Genomic DNA, 24,811 nt, shown 5'->3' on the forward strand with positions numbered 1-24,811 from the left:
CACGCCAGAGTCTCTCCTTCAGTCCAGGGTGCCCCGCCAAGCACAAGCTTTATTTCATGCTGGACGACAGCTTTCAGGCTTATAACCTCGTATTATTGACGACAAGAGTTTCCCTGGCTTCGGGCGAGCATCCCGGCTTCACATAGATAGGCAAGTGGTCATATTCCTCTCTTGTTTGCGACGATGTCCTAGTAAAAGGGTCGACCTTGACCGTAATGCGCCTTGTCCCTGGCTCTTGAGCCCAAAAAGTGTCTGTTTCCCATTGCCTTGCCCAAACTCGCTGCATCGCATTGTAAGGCCAGACCGACATTGTGTGGCTCTCATTGGCTGGCGGGACTGCAAGGCCCACAGCTCGCTAGCAAAGGCAGAGCTGTCACTTCGCAGTCATTTGTATGTTTTGCAGTCCTAGATGATTGCAAAGTTGCAGACGAATTGTGGCGTTCTAGCCGAGCCCTGGCAGCAGAGATTTTGTCTGTCACGGGTGGTCTCTAGATGTGGATTTCTATTAAACGCAAAATCTACCCGTCTTTGCACGGGTACGCACATTATAAAGTACCCAAACTCAAGATATATGTTTGGGTGTGTGGTTATGTGCGAACAAACTGCAGGCACGAGTTCCAGCGGACATGTGGTGCGCGTATAGTCAAGGACATGAGATCATTCTGGCTGCTTGCAGCCCTGAGCTTCCTTTTTTTCCATTGATGTCCATCCTTGCAGTTTTGACTGACGAAACTACAGCATCTCTAGATCACCAATTCATGTCCGCGGCGCTTTTACGCATCGTTGGCTGGTCGTACCTCCCAGATTTTGCAACAAAACAAGCTCTCCGTGTAATTCATCAGGCATCTTCTAGTATTTTTCACCGGCCTCCGCCTGATCCGCGAACGCCTGCTTATGCACTACACTACCGACTTACTTTCGCAGCAGTTGTCCTTTGTTATCTTATCTATAACTTCTTGGATGCTTCTGGAAGCATCACAAACAACTTTTACGAGCTACTCGGCGTATATCCGAACTCCAGTGATGCTACCCTAAAGACGGCGTTTCGCGGGTTCGCAAGGAAATATCACCCAGATCGAGTAGGTCCGTCAGGAGAAGCATTGTTCATCGAGGTAAGAGATGCTTTCGAAGCCTTGAAAGACCCAGTGATCAGGTTTGCGTACGACAGGTGAGGGGTCTTGTGAGTGGTACGGCTTGGTCACCTCATATCTACATTTCAGATTCGGACCTGATGTCCTGAAGTGGAAAGAGTGTACAACAATGCGCGAGTATCTCCGACGCGGGCTACTGAGCTCATCATTGTACCACGTCATGACTGGTGCTGGTCTGATTCTTTTCTCAGTTATCGGAAAGCCCAGTCCAATAGCAGCAGTGAGTACTCTGGATACTTGCTCTGTTGCCCATTTTGACCAGCTTCCTTGTGCCTGTTTCAAGTGGCGTTATCTTCTTTTTCTTTCCCTTTTTGCATCAGAGCTTTATCTCCTCCTTGCCCCCTCGCCTTCCACGTTACCACCGAGCCCCTTTGTTGATGCAGCAACCTCGCACACCACGATCCTCCATATTGTATTTCCTAAACGGATTATACACCAACATGTTCTTCTCCTCCATCAGGTCTTCTTTTTCCTTTCAGTTGCATTGTCCCGAGTGGCACCAGTCCTGTTTCCCTCGCTGATGCGGGGAGATCCTATCACGGATCAGCAGATCGTACGCGCTATGGCCGAGAGACTTGGTGCGCTGGCAAAGACAACAGAACGAGAGTGTAAGTGGATCATTACCTTTCTTGGCATATCCATTAAGTTTTGGTATGCACCAATATTTCTTCTGACTCTAGTTTCGATTATGCTGGATACGGAATTGCTCGCAATCCATGAGACACCCATGGTCACATCTGAGTTGAGCACGCTACCTCGGTCGCGCGAGATGCTCAAAAGTGATATCATGCATACTTTGACCATGGAGATGGAAGATGTTGTTGTGGAGAATAAGCTAAAGTCGGAAGTCGGGCCTGTGAAGACTGCATGGGACTTTGCTGTTGATAAAAAGATGAGGAAGAGAGTTCAAGGTCGGCAATTACAAGAAACAGCAGATAAACTGTCATCGCAACCACCAAAAACAGGTCAAGTGAAGATGTACAACCGCGCTCGATCTTTATCGTTTTAACGCTTTAAGTATTTTGAAACTGCAAAAAAATAATGTTTTGTTTGGGAGCCTCATGGCAATAACAACCAGAGATCTTATGTAGATCCGCAAGCATCTGAATGCAGGTAAAGGGTGACCCTACTAGTAGGCGACCTGGAAAATGAGGGTTCTGATGCCCCTACATACCATGAGGTCAGCACATGACTTGCCTGCAAGCAAAACATGCACAATGAAGGTGTTCTAGCTCGCCTGCGTGCAAAAGCATGCAGAGTGACTCTTGAGCTATGTAGTTGTTAGCCATGCCCAGTCCTCTCGTCAGTTGACTGCGTCGATCAATCTTGGTTATCAGGAAGATAAAGAAGTGTCTTGGAACGAGACTCCTTCAAGCATCATGATCGTTCATAACATCCAAGAGGATGGGTCAGATTTGCCTTGTCCGACGTCGCCCCCGACGTCACGGCATCGTTATCCATACGGTAGATTTGAAAAGAAAGGTTAAAGAAAAATGTGTCATTTTTAGTGTTTAAACACGGACCTACGGGTTGGATTTACCTAAGGATCTACAAAGAGTGGCTCACACTGCTACTTATACAAAGGTCGCCGCATTCCATTCAAATTACATGAAATTTCTTTTGTCTCTTCCCCCTTCCGCTGAAACGACATGGAGGGAGATTATCAACACGCTGAGACATCAGCAGCAGGTGCTAAACGCCAACGACTGAGCCCAGACGCTAGAAAACTCCTAAAAGGTAAGTCGTCCTCCATCCATTCACACAAATCGACACGGTTCGCCCAGTTGTACCTTTGCCGAGACGCGGTGGCATGTTAGGTCCAATGCTCGAGGCGCGCTGACCCTTTCTATACAGATTTTGCCGAACATGTTTCGATGTACCCGGATTCACACCAAAGACAACACTTGCTCGACCAGGTGCGACGCTTGCATGGGTGTGGACAGGCCGATGCCAAACATATAACCGCGTGGTTTCAACGCTACCGTGCCACCGTAAGGAAGAAATCAATGCAAGATGACGACAATATCCGTGCGTGTTTTTTCTCCCGAACATGCGTATATGTGCACCCTTGATTTACGCCATGATCTTGCCGAACAGTATTTACGAATTTCACGTCGGAGCAACTCGATATACTGAGGCCGTTGCTGCGAAACAATCCGTTCCCCAAGAAAGAAATGATCGACATCTGGTCCGTGTGCATCAAGGCAGAGCGCGAGCAAGTAAGCAAGTGGGTCTCATACCATCAAGCAAAAACCGCACCACTGCGAGGGACTTCGGAACAATCCACGAGCGTGTCACCCACTGCACCACTTCCTCATCTTCCCACACCTGCAAGATCACTATCACCTATTCATACTCGCGGCGTGTCATTGCCATCGATTGCAACAAAGGAGGAGCCTTCCCCGACAAGTCCTTTATGGCCAGCGCACACAGCACCCGTGTCCTACGCAAACTTGCCACAGCATGCGACGGTGAATACGGACGTGCTTGATGAACTGAATCCGCCATTCATGCGAAAGCCTTCTTCTGATGGACCCAGACCTGTGAGTATTACTTGCACCAGCCATAGCACATTCTGTAACTGAACGCGTTTTAGCCGCGTGATGTTCCTGCAAGGATACTATCTCCAGTAAAGCAACTGGCAAAAGACATAAATCATGGCATCACATCACATCGTCCAGGCTCATCGCGCAAGCCCTCTTCACATGCAGAGTTCAATGCCATGTTCAAACCGTACGAGAAGATGATGACGCAGTTTATTCATAATGTTGAGAGTGGAAAGTTGCAACATTTGGGTTGGGAGCCTAGTGAGTTTGTAATCACCGACTTAGTTCAAATCGTTGAAATAATATGCAACCAGGTTTGCACAAAGCAACATGAATGTATCACCTTTGATTGAACCCCTTGTATCGTTATTTCTGCAGTCATCGCATTCCTTGTGCAACCATTTCGCTGTCCCTGTCATTATGTCGATGTGACATACTTAGTAGCATATGAATCCTGTTCGGTAGATGTAGGTTCAGCACACCAGTATCGTATTGATAGTGAAATAATGAAGGACTGATGGTGATGCGGTCTAGGTCTCGCTCAAGGCTGCTCTGATGACGTGTAGGAGCGTCATACTGAAAACGCGACCTTTGGGAGTTATATAACCAAAAATATATATCCTCTAATGCTCATTTTTCTCCTTGGTTGCGACAGTCCAAACATTCTGCACTGAGGACCAATACCTCTCTGGCTCGGCCTGGACGTGTGCTACGTGTGCGCTCTCTTCAAACAGCTCGCAAAGCACATCCATTCCGCGCTCCTTCGCAGTCTCGGCATGTCGTGTGACCTCTTGCCACAAGACCAATTTATCTTTACGCGAAAAAAGGTAGAGGCGAGGTGTGTGGAGGCCTATCCATGGCAGGATGCGAGAATTCCACATTTCGATTTGGAGGTTTTCTAGCATAATCATTTGCTTACCGAACAGCAAAGAGAGTCCAAAGCGGACAGAGTATATCGCGTGTACGATTGCGAGTATGATACGTCTGGCAATTGGATTCCGGATGACAGTTCTAACAGCGAGTTTGATTGATTTTAGGTCGCCCGCTGCTGGACACGAGTCAAGGATCATCGCGCTCGCAGATGTCCCTAGAACTGGTGTGGAACCGTATTTCCGCTGCAGCATATGTCCAAGAAGTGTCATTTGCAGAGAACCCCCTGGTATTGGCGTACAGGGTTTAGCTTTTTCGGAGTCAGCCGGGGAGAACCCACCATTAGAAAACACATGTGTAAGTATCCGCGCAGGCCGTTGGGCAGGAGAGGAAGATGGTAAGCAATGCAGTGCTTCTAAGACATCGATGACAGGCTTGAGCTTCCGTGACTTTCGCTTGTGAGGCCACAAGACAACAGTGAGCAATTACCGAGAAGTACTCACCCTAGCACGGCTTGTAGTCCAGAGCAAGTCGGGATTGCACTGAACGACGATCTGAGACGCTTTTGGGTATAGTTTAGCGTATGCACTAGTATAATTCCGCAATTGCCTAGGATATGCTCCCACTGCGGACAATACTCATTAAACATGGACTACAAGAACGCAAACTTGGGAATTTACGCCATCCGAATATCAAAACAACACTACAGAATGGTCATCAGCTATCTTGCCAAACAACGGACATTGACTCACTTTGGAGATTTAGTATCCTGACATTGTTCGTGGATATCCCGGAGATATATCCCAGTGCCAATCGTACGGAACCCTTCCAAAGAACGAACTCTCGACAGACTTCGTACTGGTAGCAAAACGAAAAGCAAAAAACGCAGGTGTTTGAGTGGGTCTGTTAGGCACCAACAACCGATATTATTTACCAATTGCGAACCGAGGGGCAGTCATCCTGGGACCGGGAGATGGCGTTCGAAACCCAACAGAACTCGACCTGCCAGGAAAATAACTATATCCAGGAGCACAGCGATTCCGAAACATGCAGTGCGTGTCGGGACCGAGGCACGACTCAGAATAACCTCGATTCTGAAAGAAAAAACACCATTGGTTTAGTACGGATACAACTTGTAGGATATATGGAGACACACCGCGAGTATACCAGTAACTTGGCGTCACGGGTGTAGTACCCACAAGTACGGTACCAGTAGGGCGTCGGGTGCAGAAATTTGGTACCGTCCAAGTCAGCGTGGGGTAAGTACTGCACGTGGTAGGTACCTTGTCCTACTACAAGGTGGCTGTACGAACTACCACTGATTACAACGTCTTACTCTCGTTTCTGCCTAGTCTCAGTCATTTCGATGACTTGTGTATTAATTAGTGTTACTTCGAGCTGTCATATCTTGGTGCTAAAATTGATTGCGGGTCCTCCTGGTATCGAGCTAGAAGACCCCGCTTGCCCTAAACTCATTCTTTGAGTGCCTATACAGAGTGCAAGTTGATTCATACAGCGAGATGTGACAGGCTCCAAATTCCTCAGTATTCACAAGACTCGAATTAAATAGTTCCTTGCATGGCCGACCCCGCTGACTATTCAAGGACTTCCGGTTAGGATGTTGGTGCGAGTGTAGAGGTTGACTATGGTCTTCTACACACACGTTAGAGATAAGCATGCAGACCGCGCGACCCAGGGGAGCTTGTCGTCACACTTGTGTGTGACGGATGCGAGGCTGAGCTTCCCAGGTTTAATGTCGCTGACCTTTTGCATTCGACCATCTGGTGTACATCGTGATACTGTTTGCATGTTTCCAAAATGGTAGTACTTGTTGACACACTGAACATCGGTCGTACTGGGGCGTTCGTGATGGTGTCAACATTGGTTTCATGAGGTAGAGAGTCCCGCAGTTAGTTGTTACAGATGACAACTTTGGTACATGTAGTCGTACCAGATTATCATCAAGCCCTAACCTGATCATTGAACGCAGTGTAGTCAATGTCGCAAGTTGTAGATCAAGATAAACTTTTACGTTGAGAACAGGGTCGACAGGGCGTGTGCACGACAGTGACCGTCGTTCAGGAGATCGTTGAACAAAGAGTTGTTGTATTGTGATTTTTGTTTGCGACTTGTTTGGTAAGAACAATGCAATGTGTCTCGAGAGCGCTCGCTGACATGACAAGTTTGTAAGAATTTGATTGACCACGGAGTTCCCATCATTTTTTCTTTCAGTCCCTCTGTGCCATAGTCCGCCCCCGGTCTCCTCTGTCTATATTCCATTACTCTGGCGCATGATCAAGCGAATGGCCGATAAGATTGGGCAATTTGGCCAGTCTCAGAAGCAGTCTAGTCAACCAGGACTTGCGAACTTGCCTTACACTTCAATGTCTCATTCGATATCTGCCGCTGCAGACTATCATCGCGGCTCGATATCAACACAAGCGAACGTCTTCCAGCGAATGGACCCAACAAGAAAATAATCTCGAAGTCGAGACGTTTCCACTACCGCGCGTGTCGAGGCCAAAAGCATCTTACCGGCTCACCGACTTCATAATACAACGGACCCTTGGGACGGGCTCCTTTGGTAGAGTACATTTAGGTATGTCCTTTGGACTTATTCATTACGCCATCATCTCATTTAGCTTCTCAGTCAGGAGCAAACACAATCTCCGTTTTTACGCCATCAAAGTGTTGAACAAAGAGAAGATTGTTCGGACGAAACAGGTCGAGCATACCAACAACGAGAAGATGATGCTTGAAGCAGTTCAACATCCCTTCATCGTCAATCTTTGGGGCGCGTTTCAGGACGCATCCAACTTATTCATGGTAATGGACTTCGTACCTGGGGGTGAACTTTTCACCCTGCTACGACGGTCGAATGTGAGTCTTTTCTAATCATCTTAAAAAAAAATGTTCTGACACCTTCCTGGAAGCGCTTCCCGGATCCCGTAGCCAAGTTTTACGCCGCAGAAGTCGCACTTGCTTTAAATTACCTGCATTCCCTCGACATTATATATCGTGACCTTAAGCCGGAGAACATCCTTCTCAACCATGACGGTCACATTAAAATAGCAGACTTTGGATTCTCAAAGCACTGTTCATCCGTGACGTGGACACTATGTGGCACGCCTGATTACCTTGCACCCGAAGTGAGTGCCTGGTGGTCATCTTCCAATTTCAAGTCTCACTTCACATTACCTCAACAGATCATAGGGCAACAACGGTACAACAAAAGTGTTGACTGGTACGCCCTAGGCGTGTTGATCTTTGAGATGCTCTCTGGACTTCCTCCTTATCACCAACCCGATCATAACCCCGTTGTACTTTACGAAAAGATCACTCGTGGTCCAGCCTTCATTCGCTGGCCATCATTCCATCAAAACGCTACGGACATCATTCAAAAATTGATGGAGGGGGAGCCCTCCAAACGATACGGAAACTTGCGGCATGGCGCAGGTGACGTCTTCGCACATCCGTGGTTCCGTGAAGTCGACTGGGACAAGTTGCGGAACAGAGAGATCACTGCTCCTTACCTGCCTAAAATTGCAGGAGACGGAGATGCAAGCGCGTAAGTTTTGTTCGTTCTCTAATCTCAAGCTTCGAGGCTTAATTTGGCGTAGCTTTGAACAATACCCCGAGGACAACGCTGCCTCACTGTACGGACTTCCAGCTCAAGACACATGGGGACAGGATTTCCCCAATTTCGAGTATACCAGCCATTAAATGGGACTTTGATTCTTTTCAGTTATCACTACATTATTCTTTTTTGGAACGTTGACACTATCCATTACCTGCATTTGTTGTTGTAATACCCAGACACGTCGACACCCCCTGCGCACTGTACATTGTATACTAGTCACGGCAGGTTTTACCCTCTTGTTTGTTCCTTCCTTCAATCCAAGTATTGGTAAGATCATCCCGGGTGTGATTTTTTGTGCTGCAACTGCCGTGATTGCAGCGTCCGTCATGCCCGCATTCCTATTTGTTCGGAACAAATATCAACATCATGTCGAAAAATGGGCTGCCGTTTCCCCGAAACCTCGAACGACCAGCTAGTTCAGAATCTAGTCTCATAATTTTTCATCAGTGGGGCCCCATTCTTTTCCACTGGCCCAGAGGTCCAAGAAGCTCGTCAAACCGTTAAGAATTTGAGGAGATCGACTTGCGCGGGCGCTAAGGCTAGGTGCTACTGCGGTGTATTCGTTTATGGCTGCGAAACATGCCCACAAGACACTCAAAATGGTCAGCGTCATCGAAGAAGAGCGAGAAAGGTGTTAAGGGTGGCTTGAGGAACGGGAAAAGGGAGGGTCGTGGTAGACGGAACGGGGTAACCAAGGATGCACGGTTGGTGTCACAGGAGGATGTTGCTGTTGAAAGGACAACAATGCTACTGGAAAGACAGGCTGAGTTGGATCAAATTATGGACACACATGATGCGATGGTGAGTTTGCCTATGTCACCAGGGAAGTTCATTGTTTCATATTCGGATTAGGTGCGGGAGGCTTTTCACTTGGAGAAGTTTGTGACTCTCATTGAATATGACCCAACTGTAAGCTCCTCTGAGCCGGCACTTTTTTAACACTTATTGGTCTCCCAGATTGCGAAGCAGGACAAGTCGATCGTGTTTCAGGAGGTGCGTGGGGAGGAAGGACACGAAGATTATGGCACTTACGGAACGACCTATCTTGTCTTCACAGTATAAGTCGGACTATGACCTGCTTGAAAAAGCCTCTACATCGGCAGGTCCATCGCGTGCTACAAGGAGGGCTCATACCGAGCGCGTTCAAAATCTTACTGCACCACTTTTACCTTCCACGACTTCTCGAGTGCGCACCGAACCGGAACTGCCCCTCTCCGCTAAATCAAAAGGGAAACAGAAGGCGGTTGATTCAGTCAATGGCACTGCGCCCATTGAATCAGTTACGCCGAACAAGCCTGGGAAAAGCAAATCTATATCTCAGCCTCCGAAACTTCGAGCTCTGGCTCCGATTTTGCCTATGGATGGCGAGGCTTCTATATCCACGGGACCTGTACGTGGCAAGAAGAGGAATATCACTGTTGTTTCCCCCACGGGTTCACCTGCTGCTGCACCTTCTGCAAAAAAGAAGCGGAAATTCCAAGATGGACTCGCATCGGAAGTGGCGGAGGTCCCTAATATCTTAGGGCACAAGTCAACTGGGTCAGATGATGTGGCGTTGGATCCCTCCCAAATTTCTGCTCGTCGCAAGTCTCTGGTGAGGGTTGATTACCTCTTTGCAATTTCCTCGCTCAAACATCTTTCAGCGACACCCTCCAGCTATGATACGAGAACCACCAACACTTTTCCAACTTCCCAGTGAAGTTGAACCGCCACAATCACAATTTAATATCAGACGCGTCAAGCTCATAGTGCGACCACCACCTCCATTGTACTCTAATCCCCGCCAGCAACCTCCTCGACCTCGGTTCATTCATCGCTCTCCGGCTTTTTGAACTCATATGTCTCCATCAATGACTTAGACCTACGTGAGGATGATCTAAATCTTATGGCTCAGAAGAAGGCTGCACTGTTGGATAAGATGGAAAGCTTCCGACAACAGGGTCGGCTCATTATTGACAACGCGACCTTCAATGAGATGTCCAAAACAAGGGGTGGCGTAGGTTTCCAGGAACCAAAGCAAGGTCGTGACACTTGGGATGTTGTCTTAGAAGCCGTCACCCAACGCTCCCGACGGGAGCAGGTGAAAGGTCGAGTTATCGCCGCGCAGATATCGACCCGCATCAAGGCGTATTGGGATCAACGGGCACAACGGGAGGACAAGGCAAAATTGCACGAAGAGAGAAGACTTCGTGCTTTGGCGAAGGCAACCATCAAGGTGGTCACTAGTGAATGGAAAAAGGCTGTCTTCGTACGCACCATATTCTTGTTTGGGGATATTGCTTTAATTTTCATCTTCCTCTACATAGCATATTCGGGAACAGCATCGACTACGCGCGGAGGCTGAGGAAAGGCGTCGTGGTCATGAGCATCTGGATGCTATCCTCGATCGCTCTGGTCATATATTGGAAACTCAGCAAGCAGAACTCGCCAGAGGTGATATGTCCCGCAGCAGATCGAGCAGTGTTTCTGGTCACTTCTGGAACCGGGATTCGACTCTGAAGGCTCGGAAAATTCAGAGTCTGAAATGGATGAGGGAGATGCGGATGGTGTGGGGCAGCAATTTTCGTCGCAAGCGAGTGACCGAGATACGGAGAATGCTGAGGATGAAGAAAGCACTGAGGATGAAGAAGAAGAGGGGGAGGAGGATGAGGACGGAACCAGTGCGTCGGCATTACTGGGGCCATCAGTCCCTCGGTTTGAAGTTGATGATACTTCGAGCGCCACCTCCCAAGCTGGTGCCAATCTACTGGGTGCTGAGATGAACGATGAAGAAGAGTCAGAGGCTGTCTTGTCTGTTGTGGCCGTGGAGTCACCCTTTGCCTCTCCCTTTCAGTCTACCGATATCTCGGGAGACCCCTACCGACTCCGACTCCGTTTTGCACGAGCAGACGACCGAAGACTACAGGTCTCCCCATTTCGAGAGTTTCAACGACGCGCCTTCACCAGCCAGCACTGTTGCTGGTCATGAAGAGGAACCTAAATCGAATGTTGATGGCAACAAGGGGATGAAGATAACAGTCACTGAATCTACTTCGGACACTTTGGCTTCAGGCGCTGACGACGTTGATACGGCTCAAGCAACTGAAGTCGATACTAAAGACGATTATGCGGGCTTCCCAGCGGTCGAAACACCATCTTCTCGCCCCCCATCCCCTACCTTTGGCATGGAAGTCGATGAGTCTGAGTTATTTGACGAAGCAGAGGACGCCCATCAACAAGAGGACAACATACCAGATTATCTCAAATCGTACGCCGTTGCGCCGGTCCATTGGGATACTGAAGACAAGGTAAAAGTTCCCGTGTTGTTACGGGGTGTCCTCCGTCCATACCAGCAGTCCGGTTTGGAATGGCTTGCAAGCCTCCATGTCAACAATTTAAACGGCATACTTGCTGATGAAATGGGATTGGGGTATGCTTTTGGGTTCCTTGTTTAACGCGTCAGCTCACTCTACTCAATAGGAAAACTATACAGACAATATCGCTTCTTGCTCATCTAGCTTGTGACCGTGGAATATGGGGTCCGCATCTTATTGTACGTGATTCACGTCATGCTCTTTGCATATACCAACCAACCATCTAGATTGTCCCGACAAGTGTCCTCCTAAACTGGGAAATGGAATTCAAGAAGTTTCTGCCTGGGTTCAAAACTCTGAGTTACCACGGATCGACGAAACGCCGCAAGGAGCTCCGCCAAGGGTGGTACAACAAGCACCACTTTAATGTCTGCATAACCTCATACACGCTCGCCAGTCGCGATGCTCACATATTCAAGCGCAAAGCTTGGTATTACATGATACTGGATGAAGCACACATGATCAAAAATTTCAAGTCCCAACGATGGAATATTCTCCTAATGTTCCGCTCCTTTCGGCGTCTTCTCCTGACTGGCACCCCGCTACAAAACAATCTAACTGAGTTGTGGGCACTTTTACAATTCCTAATGTCTGGTACCAACTTCGCCAACCTGAAAGAGTTTGGTGAATGGTTTTCAAGTATGCATACTCACGTTTTTAGGTATAATCGATCATTACTTACTTTTGATACGTAGATCCCTTGGAGAAAGCGATTGAAATGGGCACCTTGTTGGATGACGAAAATATGCAACGCGTGACCAAACTCCACACAGTTCTCCGTCCCTATCTACTCCGCCGTCTCAAACGTGACGTTGAGAAAGAGCTCCCCAGCAAGTACGAGCACCTCGTTCTGTGCCCCTTATCCAAGCGGCAGCGGTTTCTCTACGACGAGTTCATGGATCGTGCGCATACCAGAGACGCCTTGCAATCTGGCGTGTACCAGAAGATTGCAAATATTCTCATGCAGCTCCGCAAAGTCTGTAATCATCCAGATCTTTTTGAAGTCCGTCCAATCGTGACATCTTTCGCTATGACGCGTTCCGTCGCCGCAGGCTTCGAGATCAAGGAGCTACTAGTTCGGCGAGAGCTCCTTCGGGCGAGTGATGAAGACAGTATCAATCTTGACCTTCTTGGCCTGCGATTCATCGATCAGCAAAACGTACCCCTACTTTCTGTTCTGGAAACGCGGCGCCTTGATGCGACGCATCGGCTCCCACTCATCTCGGAAATGCCTGAGGAGCCACCACCAAAGGACACTCGTACTATTCAAGGATACCGTGCTTACTATGCATACCAACAGCAGGTTGCACAAGTAGCTCGCTGGGCACAAATCGGTTATCTCAATAGCCTGCGCTGTACCCGGTTACCGATCTACAGCCAAGAGCTGTTGACTATTGCTAAGCAGTGTCATAAATCAATCCTTCCCCTTTCCGCATTGGATATCAGACATCGCTTCATGGACACCGCTCTACCTCTTCATTCGGCGGTCAAGACTTACGCAGACCGGGCTAAAGAGCTACGACCTGTGGTCGAAAGGTTCGCTTTTGTCACTCCAGCTGCAGTTGCTTTGGACCTACCTCGTTTCGCTCTGGCAGGATGCGAGCACGTTATATCTCGTCAGTCATCTGACTTCGATAACGGCCTGCATCACGCGAGCGTCAAGTTGCAGATAGCGTTCCCAGATCCATCACTTCTCCAATATGATTGTGGCAAACTGCAGGAACTTAGTCGCCTTCTCCGACAGAGGAAGTTGGAAGGACACCGTGTTCTCATCTTCACACAAATGACAAGGATTTTGGATATCCTGGAAATTTTCCTCAACTTTCATGGCTATCTCTATCTTCGTCTTGATGGAGCCACCAAAATCGAAGACAGGCAATATATCACTGAGCGGTTCAATGCGGACTCCAGGATTTTTTGCTTCATTTCTTCCTCTCGGTCGGGTGGAGTAGGTATCAAGTAAGTATTTGTAAATTTCCTCGTCTGTTGATTGCTAACCTCTTCGACAGTCTTACTGGAGCAGACACCGTCATCTTCTATGATAGTGACTTCAACCCCCAAATGGACAAGCAATGCGAAGATCGGTAAGATGCTTCCTCAATATCCACATCGTTTATAAGTGATCAAACATTTTCTCAGTGCTCATCGTATCGGTCAGATAAGAGACGTCCACATCTATCGATTTATCTCTGCACATACAGTTGAAGAAGCCATGTTGTTGAAAGCTAACCAGAAGCGCTCTTTGGACGATCTCGTCATCCAAAAAGGCGAATTTGACTGGCGATCTCTGTTTGATGACCAAGGAGCTCTATCGAAGGCGCTCGTTGAATTTGAGGACAAGGAAGATGTCCATGCTGCCGCTGTAGCCGCGAGAGAAGAAGATGTCATGGAAGGCGCGGATCAAGCTGACTTTGGTGCTGAGGGAGAAATTGATGCTCCCCTAAACGAAGGAAGGTTATCAAATAATGCGGAGGAAGGTCAGCCTACTGGTAAGGAAATGTTGGATGTTTCCGAGATGGACCAAGTTGCAGAGGAAGAGGACGAAGGAGGGGCAGTGTCGGACTACATGATTAACTTTGTTCGGATGGATTACGACTTCTTCAGAGATTGGCGGCTATGATGGCAACCTCGTCTGTAGGCTTAGGCTGTTTGTACTGTTGCTTCTTCCTGGTGCTATTTATCAAATTATATATGTCGGTACTTATCGAAAAGTACGAGTGCTGTCGATGAGCGCCTGATTATGTAGTGACTGGAACTAAGCTTGATTCATTGAATTCGGCTTGATCGGGAGTCGCACATTTACATAACACCAAACCACCACCTGCTTCCACGCTTTCGAACTCTGTAGTTGCAGTCCACAGGTTGGACAAGATGATGATAACAGACGTCCTGCATCGCACTTTCGTCAGTGGACTGGCTGCACTAAGTGTGTATGGACTGTTCATGGGCTATGCCGTGCACCGCGAAACACTAGCCAAAGGCAGAGGTGAGATGATATATACCACCAATTTTGCTTCAAGTTTTTGACCCAATTTGTGCAGAGGTGAGAAAACCTTAGCATTGGCTAATTAGCATGAGGGCAACTCACGTCGACTATCATAGTACATGGCATTGAAAGAAGCTGAAGCAAAGCAGCGCGAGCAGACAACCGCAAGTTTTCACGTTTTACACATCATCTTATCCTTTTTTGACACTGCTCACAGGCTGAGGAAGAGGCGAAGGAACTTGCGTTAGCAGAGGCTGCCCAGGCTGTTTTCCGCAAAGGGTCGTGACAAGACTGCTGACCTTCTGCTGCATCTTTGGTTCAAGGATAAACATGCAGTTTCATGCAACTGCACGCCATGGATGCCGTAGTTCAACGTTCATCTTGGGCTCGCTTCGCGTAACGTTCCTGTAACTGCTAGTACGGTTTGCAACAAGCTATTCATGCCCATCAGTTAATTGCCTCGTGGATTGATCGACAAGGTCATTTTCCTTCTGTTTTAATTGTCGAAGCAAAGATCACGGCTGAGCTCGACTCGTATAACAGCTCAGCCGAAGATGTGCCAGCTAAAGAAGCGCGGACGTTTTGCTTCAATATATGCTTCGCTACCTTCTACAACTTCGAATGATTATGTTAGAGGATGGGAAGGGTCGTTGAGACTCAAAGTCATTGGCATCTAATGATAAAGGGCACTTTCAAGGCATGATCGATTAGTCAATCAGCTCCTGCAATGAATGACTACAACTGCAAGTATATCCTAGAAATCAATCTGCAAGGCGATGTGCAAGAACGATCCATCGAAACTCGATGCTACCGTCCAGCATGCATGAAGACCTAGTAATAGTATCGTGACGTAGAGGGGGCTCCATGCACAACTTGACATTGAATGATCATCTTTCTCCTCCCAGGGATTTGGTTTGGTTTATATGTAGTTCTTTGAAATGCTGCGCGCTGGCATATTCATCGGACTTTCCCGGATACATCCTTATAAGGCTGACCAAGTGAGGTGATAATATCAGTAGGTAGAGCCGTTGTCATCCTCACCCCATGATGTGCTCAGACCAGGACGTACACACACCGTGGCAGATTCTGGTACTCCAGCACAGATCAAATTATCGGCCCCATGTAGAGCAGCCCGGGGTATGGGGTTATTGCGCCACGATTCAAAGCCGGGCTCGACACCCAGACTCCAAATCACAACGCACAAACCTCGACAGGGTGAGAGCGAAGGGAAGGTGATGTATGGTGTTGAAGCGTTATCATAATAGTCTGATAGATGGAGTAGATGGTGGCAAATGCTGGACGAATCCTCGTGAAAGCCATGATTGACTGTGTAGTGTGCCAGCGCCGTCTCCGATCTCACCCGAATAGTTACTCTCACTGATTTGATATGGTCTTCAATACCGATATGCACAGGACGTTTCTGTTTGCGTGCTGTAGCGCAGGCGATGACAAAACGAGGTTGTGGCGGGAGGATCATCGGTATGCACGCCCATTTGCCTTCTTGCATTTGGGCAATAATATGGCGAGTCATCGGTAGCAGGGAAGAATGGGTTTACATCGAACGGCCTGTACATCGAAAGCTGTTATTCGATCGCGCAGGAACTCGGATCGCATGACATCACTGTTAACGCTGGGCCAGTTGACACGGCCCTCCGTACGTTCATGTTACCTCCTCTGCTACTCATCCTACCTCCAACCAGCTTTTTTAAAAGAAATGCACACTGATACTGACATGCACGTGTGCAATCCAAGGCTCCACCAACAAATTGGCAAAACAGCTTTGGGCGACTGATGACAAGACGTTGATCCAAAGCGTATGTCTCGGTCTCTCTTTCGATGAGGCTTCCGGCGCCTAACATGACGGACGTGGCGTCGTTCCTCGCAGGCAGACAATTGCCAATGGATGAACTAATCTCATGTTCTTATGGCCGAGAGAAGTATAGTTCACCTTCAATTTCTCTGCAGAAACAGAGGTGTGCAAAAGCATGGTCATCCACACCAGATCAATGCAGTAATGAGATGATAGAGAGATAATGTGTATCTGTCTGTCTTCTCATTACAACGGTGCGAAATATCTGACTCAACTGCAACAATCTGAAGTCGGTTGCAATCCCTCTTGGCGGTGTTTAATTGCGGCCAGTTTCGATTTCTCAATGCAGGTGCAGTGTTTCTCGTCAAGGTTCCTAACCCTAGTGTGTTCTCCTTTGAGGCATTCCACGTCAAACAGAATTAACTTGGTACTATCAAAGTCAAACAAACTCGTATTCATGTCTGGTCGTTTTGGCGTCTGAACTCATAACTCATACGTATCATGCATTACAACCGCTTGATCAAAAGAACTCATGAAGGTATGGCCGATCGCGGCGATCATCATGCCATACTGCTCCCCGTATTGGTCGAGGAAAGTGCTTGATTTGGTCACGGTGTCCTGGCTCACAACGTAGTTTATGGTAGACGTGCGAGAGATGCAATGCACCGTGGAAACGATGGATAGTGCCAGTACTGCCCTACGACGTCCTTATGAACCTACTGTTCCTCGACGGCGTCATCAAAGAGACGCTCCATCCCTATTCCTCTCCTCCAGTAATGGTACGGTCCTCTCCCTCCTATACAGAGAACTCACTTCATGCATGGCGCACTACGCAGAACGTCCGCCGTCGCGATCCCGGAGGGCGCCTATACAACCATCTCCATCCTCGCTGTGAATCACCACCGAGAGATGTGGGGTGCTGACGCGAACGAATGGCGTTTTGAGCTGTGGCTTTCATACCTCATTAATATTGCTGCTCCCTCGCAAGTACAAGATGCGAATTGTTCATTGGATGGGGAAGACGCTGCATCCACGTCGAGATCTGCTGTTCTGTGCGTCAAAAATAGTGTGCGGCTTCCTAGTGTGTTCCAACATGCAAGTACTCACAGCGATTTCCCCACTAAAGTTCATATGCTTAGATGCACTAGGATATATGACGTTCCTCGGCGGTAGCCGTCCCTGCATGTCGGTGTCTCAATCCCTCGCATGACATACCTCACGCACCAATCTGATCCCGATTTTTACAGCGGATTCAAATTCGCAGAAAAGGAATCAAGTATGTCCATACCTTCGTGTGTGTTCATCCATGCGCACGCTATCCTATACGGACTCGATTATGAAATCCCGAAGACGAGTCGAAAGGCCCGTAGTCTGGGTGTTTTCTTTGTCGTCATCTCGGGCTTAAGGCCTGGACTCACAAAACTCATTCGTCTATCTACGATAAGGATTAGCCCATATCTGTAAAACTTCTCCATCGATGGGTCATAGATGGTTCACGGACCGCCGTATCGCATGGAACACCGTTTCGCATGATTTATTTACTCATTGAAAAAGGCTAAGAAGGAGAGACTTTCTAAGTAGAACTAGAAGTATAAGCAATAGGGGTAGCGGCAGCCCCCTGATGAAGTTTTCGCAGGCTCGAAACCGCTGGCAATCCCTTCCCACCCATGGCATGTTGACAGCACCCTACCTCAGGGGACGGTGGACTGCAGCAAGGTGTGAAAAGGGTGGTCAGTCTAGAGCCACTCCACACAGACTGAATTCTATGCTGCCTTATTCCTCGGCGGCTTGGAAACGAAAACTAATACCCCTGACAGAACAGGTTCTCGCAACACTCATTCTATTTTTGCACTTCTCGCTTCTGACGGAACGGAATGCACAAGCCACGTGGAGATTCAATGACAGCTACTACAAGCATTTCATATTCTTGTGAGGCCACCAGATGGCGTAACGCCACAGGTGCCGTTGAATGTGTGGCTGGTGAAGGATGATTTTGTCTGGTAGGCTGTTGTGTGTTATTCTATGGTGATGCCTGCGCACCTACCAGCAGAGTAGCATGTCGTGGTTTTATGCAGCAGAAGTCGATCAACAGCCGAGTGCACGACAAGATGCATGATAGAAAACGAAGGAAAGAGTCACCACAGGAAAAGTTGTATACGTAACTGATGTAATTTACAGCGAAGCGGTACAACATTATATTGTGTCTTGCGGGGATTTCCACCCGATGACAGGGGGATGAGCTGTAGTTTCGCCTGTAAGTACCTAGTGTGAGGTTTGCATAGATCATTAACTACACCAGATATCTAAAACCAACAGAGTCCTGAAGGTCGTCGATATCCTTTGCATTCTGCTCGTTTCTCTCAATTTGCTCATTCACCCGCTTCAAATGCAAATGCATGACACCAAGCATGGCCGTCGACACCCCAAGTGCTGCGAAGCTGATAGCGTAGGAATAACGATATGTCGGGCCCCAGCTGAGAGGCCAGAGGAACCTATGAGAGATTATAAAGAATCAGCGAGAGCAGGAGATCGGTGGCACTAACGATCCGGCGACTCCCCCCACCGCAGACACTCCGCTAATCATAGCAATAGCAACAGCTCGCTTCGCAGGATCTCTGGAAAAAGTGTTGTTTACCCATGCCCAGAGAACGATTTGTCCCGAGGCAATTTGAGCCATAAGAAACCTGTACGTGTCTGAGTACGCAAGGCATCACTCTATTGGGCAATAATACCGCTTACAGCGAAACATAGCGCGCAACCATGTTCATCGTACAGATGGATATAGTGAATCCAAGTGCAGCCAATACATTCGATGCAAAAATGTATTTGAAACGCTTTTTCCTATGGTCAGAGTACCTGAACATCTATGAGACACGATTCGGGATAGAAAAAAAATAGTTTATTGACCTTGAAAGAGAAAAGGCACCAATCGCGGCAAGCATCCATGGAGGAGTGGCGAGCAGCAAAGTTACCGTCGTATCATATCGCAAAGTCGCGACGATCGTCGGGAAGTAAATGACGAATGACAACCCCAAAAAATTGATAACGAGTGCGACTGCAAACCACCATACCTTCCAGTCGGACAAAGCATCCCATAGTCCTTGCATGGTCGTTCGTTTGTAATGGTCCATTCTTCCATAGCCATCGTCTGCAAGGCGGGCAATAGCCAGTGACCTTTCCTCCGGAGTGAGCCATTTGGTGTTGTGAGGGAAATTAGGGAGTATAAATATTGCACAAATCGCGACTACGACGGTGATGCTGCCTTCGATGTAAAACAACCACCTGCAGATATGTTAACTTCAGCGAACGACAGAGACAAACGTTTCTCGCCTCCATGCGGATTGACCAAGTTTTCCCTGCATGCCTGTAAGTATACCAGACGCAAACAGGGATCCGAACCCAGCGCTGAGCACGGCTCCACAAGTAACGAGAGTCGTTCTCATGGCGAGCTCGTCTCGCTTGTACCATCCTGATATAAGAAATATGGCGCCAGGGAAAAAGGGTGCTTCGGAAAAACCAAGGAGTAGACGGGCGAGAAGAACCTGGGTATAACTTTGGTCGAGCTATCAGACCCCACGACAACGAAAAATGAGAATGTGTACTTCTGTGTGATCCCTGGGTACGGTTAGCATTCATAATCATGAGAGTGGCCGGTGTCGACAGACCTGTTAATGTTGATACTATACCCCATATCACCATACTACAAGGAATCAGGATGGCAGGTCTCTCTAGCCAGTGCAGAAACATATTTCTGAAAGAAAGTCACAACAAACTTTTCCTCAATGACGGATATAACTCACGCTGGCACTTGCATGATAATGAATCCCACATAGCTGATAGACAAGATCGTCGCGTATTGACTCCCCTGCAGGTGCAGGTCTTTCTCAAAACCTCCCAACCGTGCGCTACTGTGGATGACATGAAATATCATATAAACGTCTATGAAGATGCGTAAAATACCTAGCATTTGCTCTGTCAATCTGACTAGCAGTAAGCACCAAGTAATAATTTTGAAAGAGCTCAGACTCACATAGTTCAGGGCATACAAAAGTAAGATCACGGACATACGTAGATCGATCTTCCTCACCAATCTCCTCTCGAGAATATCATGGGCATGACTGGATAAACCAGAGGAGGCATGAGCCGTTTCCGATCTCACATCGCTGAGAGCAGACATCGTTCAAAAACAAAAACACAGCGGGAAGAGTTAACAAGCCTCTTCTTTGTGATGTGCAGGTGAGAAACAAAGACTGATAATGGTGTAGAGTTGACGTGGATTGTCTTGCACGGTCATCGATTAAATATTGACTGGCACCCAATAGGGTACCCGGGCCGTCTTGAACTGCATATCGATGCTAGGTTTCGCATCTGGCAATGATCATGTGTGTGGCATACAGTTGTGGTAGTGTTGTTGGAATTTGGCAGAACTTGGGAATTTTGCCAACGGTCTGGCAAAACTGGTCGTCCCCGGCCCACGGCAGGGGGGTGGCACCTAGCAGAACTCCAGGGCATCCGAAACTCATGGAGATATACGTTAGATATGATAACACAGATGGGATTGAATTCAATAGAGTGCGACAACCGACTGTCGACACCCTATCTGAGTAAGATGGTGTTGGTGACCAGTCTTTTGAGTTTTGCCTCTACTGTTTGTATGTATGTAATGCACGTGACCGAGCAATTTTATTTTAAACGCTCCGTTCAAGCTCACGTCGTCCTTATATTCGGTGCCATGCAGAAGACGACAGCGCCCTTGGTGTATCCGCGATTCTGTGTGCTTGCGTGTTGCAACAAGCAAGGCATCCCCCAACTTGATGCTACCTATGTAATTATGTAATCGCCTAGTAGCGTAAGTACTGGCCGAGACTTGTAACATAACCTTGATTTCGGGCACCGGATCAATATGAGCGGTGACTTACAACTCCGGAAGGCACAACCGCAACTGTCTTTTTCTTCATTCCGTCTTCGTATCAAGAAAGCGCTTCAAGACGCTGATCCCCACTCATTTTTCATCGTCGCTCGTTTGGCCTGCTTTCTAGCTCAGGCCCTTCCACCAAGGCATTTCAAGTCTTATATTATAATTAGTCTTTAAATTCTCGCTGTTGGCGTAAGCAGGAGACCCATGGTGGTTTCAATGCGCTGCAAATGTCGCCACAGCAAACGACTACTCGTACCATCTCTAGTCTTCGTTGCTCTCGCAAGCAGCCTGCTACAAGGAGCTATGGCACAGACCACGTACTCTACAGCTACTCAGCAACTTCAACGTCTCCAAGATCCTAATGTCATTGTCACCAACACAAACGGGACTGTCGTGGTTTACAGCCCACTCACTGGGGATGAAATTCCTCAAGGACTCGCAACCGACGGCAGCGGTAGTGGATTCTCGCTGCCTGCTATTTTGTGGATTGCGTTCTCGTTCACAGTTGGCGTTCCACTCATGCTGGCCGGCTTTCGCGGCTGGCGCCTTAGCACCGGTGCGGCCATAGGCCTATCTGTGTCTGTCACATGTGGGTAGCGACTAACAATTCATGTATGGAAATTTGCCTAACCCGTCTATACAGCGTGGTCTGTTTTTGTTAATACATTGGATAATGTCGGTATTTCGGATATTACCTTGACAGCTTTAGTTCTTGTACTATTTTGTTTGGGCTTTCTCTTCGGGCTTTTAGAAGTGGGTCGCATGGTAGGGCTCCTCCAGTTAGGCATACAGGGTGGCCTCGCCATCGGGATACGGATAGCATTACTACGTAGCCTCCTATTGGTACCCGACCCTGCTGCGTTCTTTGTCAATTGGCTACTCGTTGCATTCTGTGGTCTCGCAAGTGCAGTACTTGTCATTTGGAAACAGCGAGCTGGACTAGTGAGCGTTGACTTCGTCCTTTATGGTCTCCCTGCATCCTGACTGAATCAAATAGCTTCTGGGATCAGCGTCTGTCGGTACTTTCTTTTGCGCCCTGGGGATAGACCTGGCTATTAATCAGCAATCTGGCATGAGTCGGGGCCTTAGATATTTGATTGACAGAAACCGTTATCACGTCGTGGTGTGTACTCACCTTGAATCGTTCAAAAGTAATCACAATTTAATCAGATTGCAGGATACAACGAGTAACGGGTACTTTCCGCCCACGAGCACATTGGTTATAATTGCACTCTCCATTGCATTGACGTATGTCACCAGTTTCCTATATATTGTATCGTAAACCTGACATATTGACGCGGGACGTAAACAGACCTGCATTTGCATACGCCCAACATAAGCTGTTTAAGGGTCCATTCTGCCCAGTTCACGATGACGATATCGAGTCCCTTCATGCATCAAACGAGTCCCTGGTTGACGAAGAACCTAAACCATCAGGCGAGGAAGCACTGCGAACTAGTCCGCAAAATACGTCGCCTGTGTCGGCTTCGTCAAATTTGATGCCTTTGCTTAAAGATCGTCGGTCGATACCTGCTGTTACGGAGAAAGCACAAGCGACCGAAGGCAACGCGTCCGCGAATGACAGTTAACGTTCATCATAGCGCATATATCCCTGGGCTTTGGATCTTATACCTCATCGATTACCTAAATACCTTAGTAGTCGCATTTCATTTCATCGCATCTCTAGTTCTTGTGGTTCTCCATCGGATACCTTGGCACGCATTATACATCTGCTTCACACCCGGATCCACAATAGACTCCCATTTGCTTTAAAGGAACTACCATTTCACTCGACAGCTCGTTGGTTGATTGTTTGTCGGCCTGAACTACTATTGACGTCGATGTGCCGCCCGAGATTTTGACTAGTGCATGTGCGCGTGTACCATTGTCCGGATGCAAAGCGTCGAGCGGATAAAGAGCGGGGCAAGTATAAAGTCTTGTGACTCTCGATGATCCAACAAGGACTGGAAGTACTTGGTCGGTGCTAACGCGGGAAGGTCCGGAAATGGTAGGCACAAATCAAATATTCACATGTTAAATCCGCCAGTCTTACATTTCATCGGCCGTATGTGAGGGTGAAACTCATTTTATTTTACTCAGCTTTTCAACCGCTGGTATCTAATACCCTACCCAACTCTCCAGACGCCCGGATCCCCTAGAATTATGTCAAGGAATGGGGACAAGAAGCCGGTAGGCTTCGCTACACATATCACGGCTGGAGGGATCGCTGGCGCAATGGAGGCGGTCAGTGTGCATATTCAATGTCGTGCGCTCCATATAACGATCAAGGGTCTCAGATCTGCTGCCAACCGCTCGACACCATAAAGGTGCGGATGCAACTCTCCAAATCTGGGATAGCCCCTGGGGTATGTCACAAGCAATACTTGTGCGGCGTTCGTCAACTAACTCCCCGCCAGACAAAGCCACGAGGATTTTTGGCGACAGGTCTCATGATTGTTAGACGCGAGACGCCATTGGCATTATACAAGGGCCTCGGCGCTGTCCTCTCCGGAATAGTCCCAAAGATGGCCATTCGATTTGCCAGCTTTGAGACGTACAAGGAATGGTTGGCGGATAAATCGACAGGAAACACCAGGGTGGGGAATATCTTCATCGGTAATCTATTCAAGGTTATTGCATGATGAAAGCTGACTTCTCGGCTTAGCTGGGCTCGCCGCTGGGACGACCGAGGCGATCGCAGTCGTCTGTCCCATGGAAGTGGTGAAGATTCGTCTGCAGGCGCAACAACACTCGCTTGCTGATCCGCTGGAAGCTCCAAGATATCGCAATGCGGGTCATGCGGTCTACACGATCATACGTGAAGAAGGTTTCTCGGCCCTTTATAGAGGTGTCTCGCTCACTGCTTTACGACAAGCTACCAATCAAGGTTAGTTCGACAAGTTCTGATATTGATACGAGGCTTATGAATAACGTGATCGTAGGCGCAAACTTCACTGCGTATCAGGAACTTAAGAAATTGGCACACACATACCAGCCGGATTTGAAGGACTTACCCTCATACCAACACATGGTTATTGGACTTATATCAGGTGCTATGGGACCCTTCTCAAATGCCCCGATAGACACGATTAAAACTCGTAAGTGCATCCTGCAGGGATTGCCTACATCCAAGTAATCCATGACACCGATAGGATTGCAAAAGGCCACGTATGAACCAGGAACTACGGCGTTTCAGCGGATTGCAGCGATCGCAAAGGATATGTGGAAACAGGAAGGTGTACGGTCGTTCTACAAGGGATTACGCCGAGGGTTCTGAGAGTGGCTCCTGGACAGGCGATTGTGTTCGCTGTGTATGAAAAAGTGAGAGGGATCATCGAGACGATGAAAGTTTCACCATCGCAAGATCGGTACTCGGAGTGATTTAAGAAGAGCCAGTACATCTGGGAAGATTTATCTGCAGATACAGAAGTGTCTTAAGGGTGTACGTTGTGTTTTGGCTAGTAAACGAAGGGTGTGTGAGTTCCGACTTAGTTTGTGGTGAGTAGACGCTGGGAACGGCTCTAATCGGCCCGACTC

The 24,811-nt window shown here is 48.1% G+C and overlaps 10 protein-coding genes across 10 annotated transcripts; 8 read left to right on the forward strand and 2 right to left on the reverse strand.

Annotated features, from left to right (window-relative positions):
- Positions 1 to 701: 701 nt before the first annotated feature.
- Positions 702 to 2,160, forward strand: BJ212DRAFT_1475670 (uncharacterized protein; the record flags this gene model as incomplete). The annotated part of the gene is made up of 3 exons (XM_041339264.1): positions 702 to 1,168; positions 1,221 to 1,371; positions 1,435 to 2,160. The coding sequence occupies 3 exons, from the start codon at positions 702 to 704 to the stop codon at positions 2,158 to 2,160; spliced, it is 1,344 nt and encodes a 447-aa protein (XP_041198077.1).
- A 734-nt stretch (positions 2,161 to 2,894) lies between these two features.
- Positions 2,895 to 4,176, forward strand: BJ212DRAFT_521419 (uncharacterized protein). Its single transcript, XM_041343395.1, has 4 exons — positions 2,895 to 3,179; positions 3,249 to 3,694; positions 3,748 to 3,958; positions 4,012 to 4,176. The coding sequence occupies exons 1-4, from the start codon at positions 3,026 to 3,028 to the stop codon at positions 4,029 to 4,031; spliced, it is 831 nt and encodes a 276-aa protein (XP_041198078.1). The 5' UTR covers positions 2,895 to 3,025; the 3' UTR covers positions 4,032 to 4,176.
- A 144-nt stretch (positions 4,177 to 4,320) lies between these two features.
- On the reverse strand, positions 4,321 to 5,163 carry BJ212DRAFT_1260890 (uncharacterized protein; the record flags this gene model as incomplete). The annotated part of the gene is made up of 3 exons (XM_041330145.1): positions 4,321 to 4,853; positions 4,908 to 5,016; positions 5,071 to 5,163. Coding segments are annotated over 3 exons (735 nt in total), but the record flags the coding sequence as incomplete, so codon positions are not given.
- A 1,695-nt stretch (positions 5,164 to 6,858) lies between these two features.
- On the forward strand, positions 6,859 to 8,290 carry BJ212DRAFT_1444256 (kinase-like domain-containing protein; the record flags this gene model as incomplete). The annotated part of the gene is made up of 6 exons (XM_041337936.1): positions 6,859 to 7,014; positions 7,061 to 7,166; positions 7,218 to 7,447; positions 7,501 to 7,716; positions 7,774 to 8,135; positions 8,188 to 8,290. The coding sequence occupies 6 exons, from the start codon at positions 6,859 to 6,861 to the stop codon at positions 8,288 to 8,290; spliced, it is 1,173 nt and encodes a 390-aa protein (XP_041198080.1).
- A 496-nt stretch (positions 8,291 to 8,786) lies between these two features.
- BJ212DRAFT_1475674 (uncharacterized protein) lies at positions 8,787 to 10,039 on the forward strand (the record flags this gene model as incomplete). Its single annotated transcript, XM_041339265.1, has 5 exons — positions 8,787 to 9,008; positions 9,060 to 9,116; positions 9,165 to 9,200; positions 9,265 to 9,801; positions 9,851 to 10,039. The coding sequence occupies 5 exons, from the start codon at positions 8,787 to 8,789 to the stop codon at positions 10,037 to 10,039; spliced, it is 1,041 nt and encodes a 346-aa protein (XP_041198081.1).
- A 53-nt stretch (positions 10,040 to 10,092) lies between these two features.
- Positions 10,093 to 14,180, forward strand: BJ212DRAFT_1475675 (SNF2 family N-terminal domain-containing protein; the record flags this gene model as incomplete). The annotated part of the gene is made up of 9 exons (XM_041339266.1): positions 10,093 to 10,455; positions 10,514 to 10,640; positions 10,709 to 10,982; positions 11,041 to 11,616; positions 11,667 to 11,739; positions 11,788 to 12,199; positions 12,256 to 13,519; positions 13,570 to 13,644; positions 13,700 to 14,180. The coding sequence occupies 9 exons, from the start codon at positions 10,093 to 10,095 to the stop codon at positions 14,178 to 14,180; spliced, it is 3,645 nt and encodes a 1,214-aa protein (XP_041198082.1).
- A 248-nt stretch (positions 14,181 to 14,428) lies between these two features.
- On the forward strand, positions 14,429 to 14,587 carry BJ212DRAFT_1260500 (uncharacterized protein; the record flags this gene model as incomplete). Its single annotated transcript, XM_041330114.1, has 1 exon — positions 14,429 to 14,587. A coding segment is annotated over one exon (159 nt), but the record flags the coding sequence as incomplete, so codon positions are not given.
- Positions 14,588 to 18,320: 3,733 nt separating this feature from the next.
- On the reverse strand, positions 18,321 to 21,010 carry BJ212DRAFT_1522823 (major facilitator superfamily domain-containing protein). Its single transcript, XM_041341708.1, has 9 exons — positions 20,387 to 21,010; positions 20,317 to 20,336; positions 20,157 to 20,264; positions 20,018 to 20,107; positions 19,678 to 19,908; positions 19,264 to 19,638; positions 19,096 to 19,212; positions 18,900 to 19,040; positions 18,321 to 18,848 (listed from the first exon to the last, which is right to left on the reverse strand). Exons 1-9 carry the CDS (start codon positions 20,531 to 20,533, stop codon positions 18,647 to 18,649), a joined length of 1,431 nt encoding a protein of 476 aa, XP_041198084.1. The 5' UTR covers positions 20,534 to 21,010; the 3' UTR covers positions 18,321 to 18,646.
- A 241-nt stretch (positions 21,011 to 21,251) lies between these two features.
- Positions 21,252 to 23,268, forward strand: BJ212DRAFT_1319671 (uncharacterized protein). Its single transcript, XM_041334359.1, has 6 exons — positions 21,252 to 21,863; positions 21,918 to 22,216; positions 22,272 to 22,397; positions 22,452 to 22,522; positions 22,587 to 22,754; positions 22,809 to 23,268. Exons 1-6 carry the CDS (start codon positions 21,479 to 21,481, stop codon positions 22,861 to 22,863), a joined length of 1,104 nt encoding a protein of 367 aa, XP_041198085.1. The 5' UTR covers positions 21,252 to 21,478; the 3' UTR covers positions 22,864 to 23,268.
- A 34-nt stretch (positions 23,269 to 23,302) lies between these two features.
- On the forward strand, positions 23,303 to 24,760 carry BJ212DRAFT_1319675 (mitochondrial carrier domain-containing protein). The gene is made up of 7 exons (XM_041334360.1): positions 23,303 to 23,518; positions 23,572 to 23,640; positions 23,692 to 23,890; positions 23,940 to 24,161; positions 24,217 to 24,372; positions 24,427 to 24,510; positions 24,531 to 24,760. Exons 1-7 carry the CDS (start codon positions 23,438 to 23,440, stop codon positions 24,653 to 24,655), a joined length of 936 nt encoding a protein of 311 aa, XP_041198086.1. The 5' UTR covers positions 23,303 to 23,437; the 3' UTR covers positions 24,656 to 24,760.
- Positions 24,761 to 24,811: the final 51 nt, after the last annotated feature.

Source organism: Suillus subaureus (genome assembly GCF_016647635.1).
Source record: "Suillus subaureus strain MN1 chromosome Unknown BJ212scaffold_3, whole genome shotgun sequence".
NCBI lineage: Eukaryota > Fungi > Basidiomycota > Agaricomycetes > Boletales > Suillaceae > Suillus > Suillus subaureus.

Excerpts from the sequence above, each read along its gene's own strand:
- BJ212DRAFT_521419 (XM_041343395.1), top strand. The coding sequence starts at position 3,026 with ATGTACCCGGATTCACACCAAAGACAACACTTGCTCGACCAGGTGCGA. Across the intron at positions 3,180-3,248 it reads GCAAGATGACGACAATATCC|TATTTACGAATTTCACGTCG; the intron begins GTGCGTGTTTTT and ends CTTGCCGAACAG. Across the intron at positions 3,695-3,747 it reads CTTCTGATGGACCCAGACCT|CCGCGTGATGTTCCTGCAAG; the intron begins GTGAGTATTACT and ends AACGCGTTTTAG.
- BJ212DRAFT_1522823 (XM_041341708.1), bottom strand. The coding sequence starts at position 20,533 with ATGTCTGCTCTCAGCGATGTGAGATCGGAAACGGCTCATGCCTCCTCT. Across the intron at positions 20,265-20,316 it reads ATTGACAGAGCAAATGCTAG|TAGCGCACGGTTGGGAGGTT; the intron begins GTATTTTACGCA and ends TGTCATCCACAG. Across the intron at positions 18,849-18,899 it reads GTGGGGGGAGTCGCCGGATC|GTTCCTCTGGCCTCTCAGCT; the intron begins GTTAGTGCCACC and ends AATCTCTCATAG.
- BJ212DRAFT_1319671 (XM_041334359.1), top strand. The coding sequence starts at position 21,479 with ATGGTGGTTTCAATGCGCTGCAAATGTCGCCACAGCAAACGACTACTC. Across the intron at positions 21,864-21,917 it reads CCTATCTGTGTCTGTCACAT|CGTGGTCTGTTTTTGTTAAT; the intron begins GTGGGTAGCGAC and ends CCGTCTATACAG. Across the intron at positions 22,523-22,586 it reads GCACTCTCCATTGCATTGAC|ACCTGCATTTGCATACGCCC; the intron begins GTATGTCACCAG and ends GGACGTAAACAG.
- BJ212DRAFT_1319675 (XM_041334360.1), top strand. The coding sequence starts at position 23,438 with ATGTCAAGGAATGGGGACAAGAAGCCGGTAGGCTTCGCTACACATATC. Across the intron at positions 24,162-24,216 it reads ACGACAAGCTACCAATCAAG|GCGCAAACTTCACTGCGTAT; the intron begins GTTAGTTCGACA and ends ACGTGATCGTAG. Across the intron at positions 24,373-24,426 it reads GATAGACACGATTAAAACTC|GATTGCAAAAGGCCACGTAT; the intron begins GTAAGTGCATCC and ends TGACACCGATAG.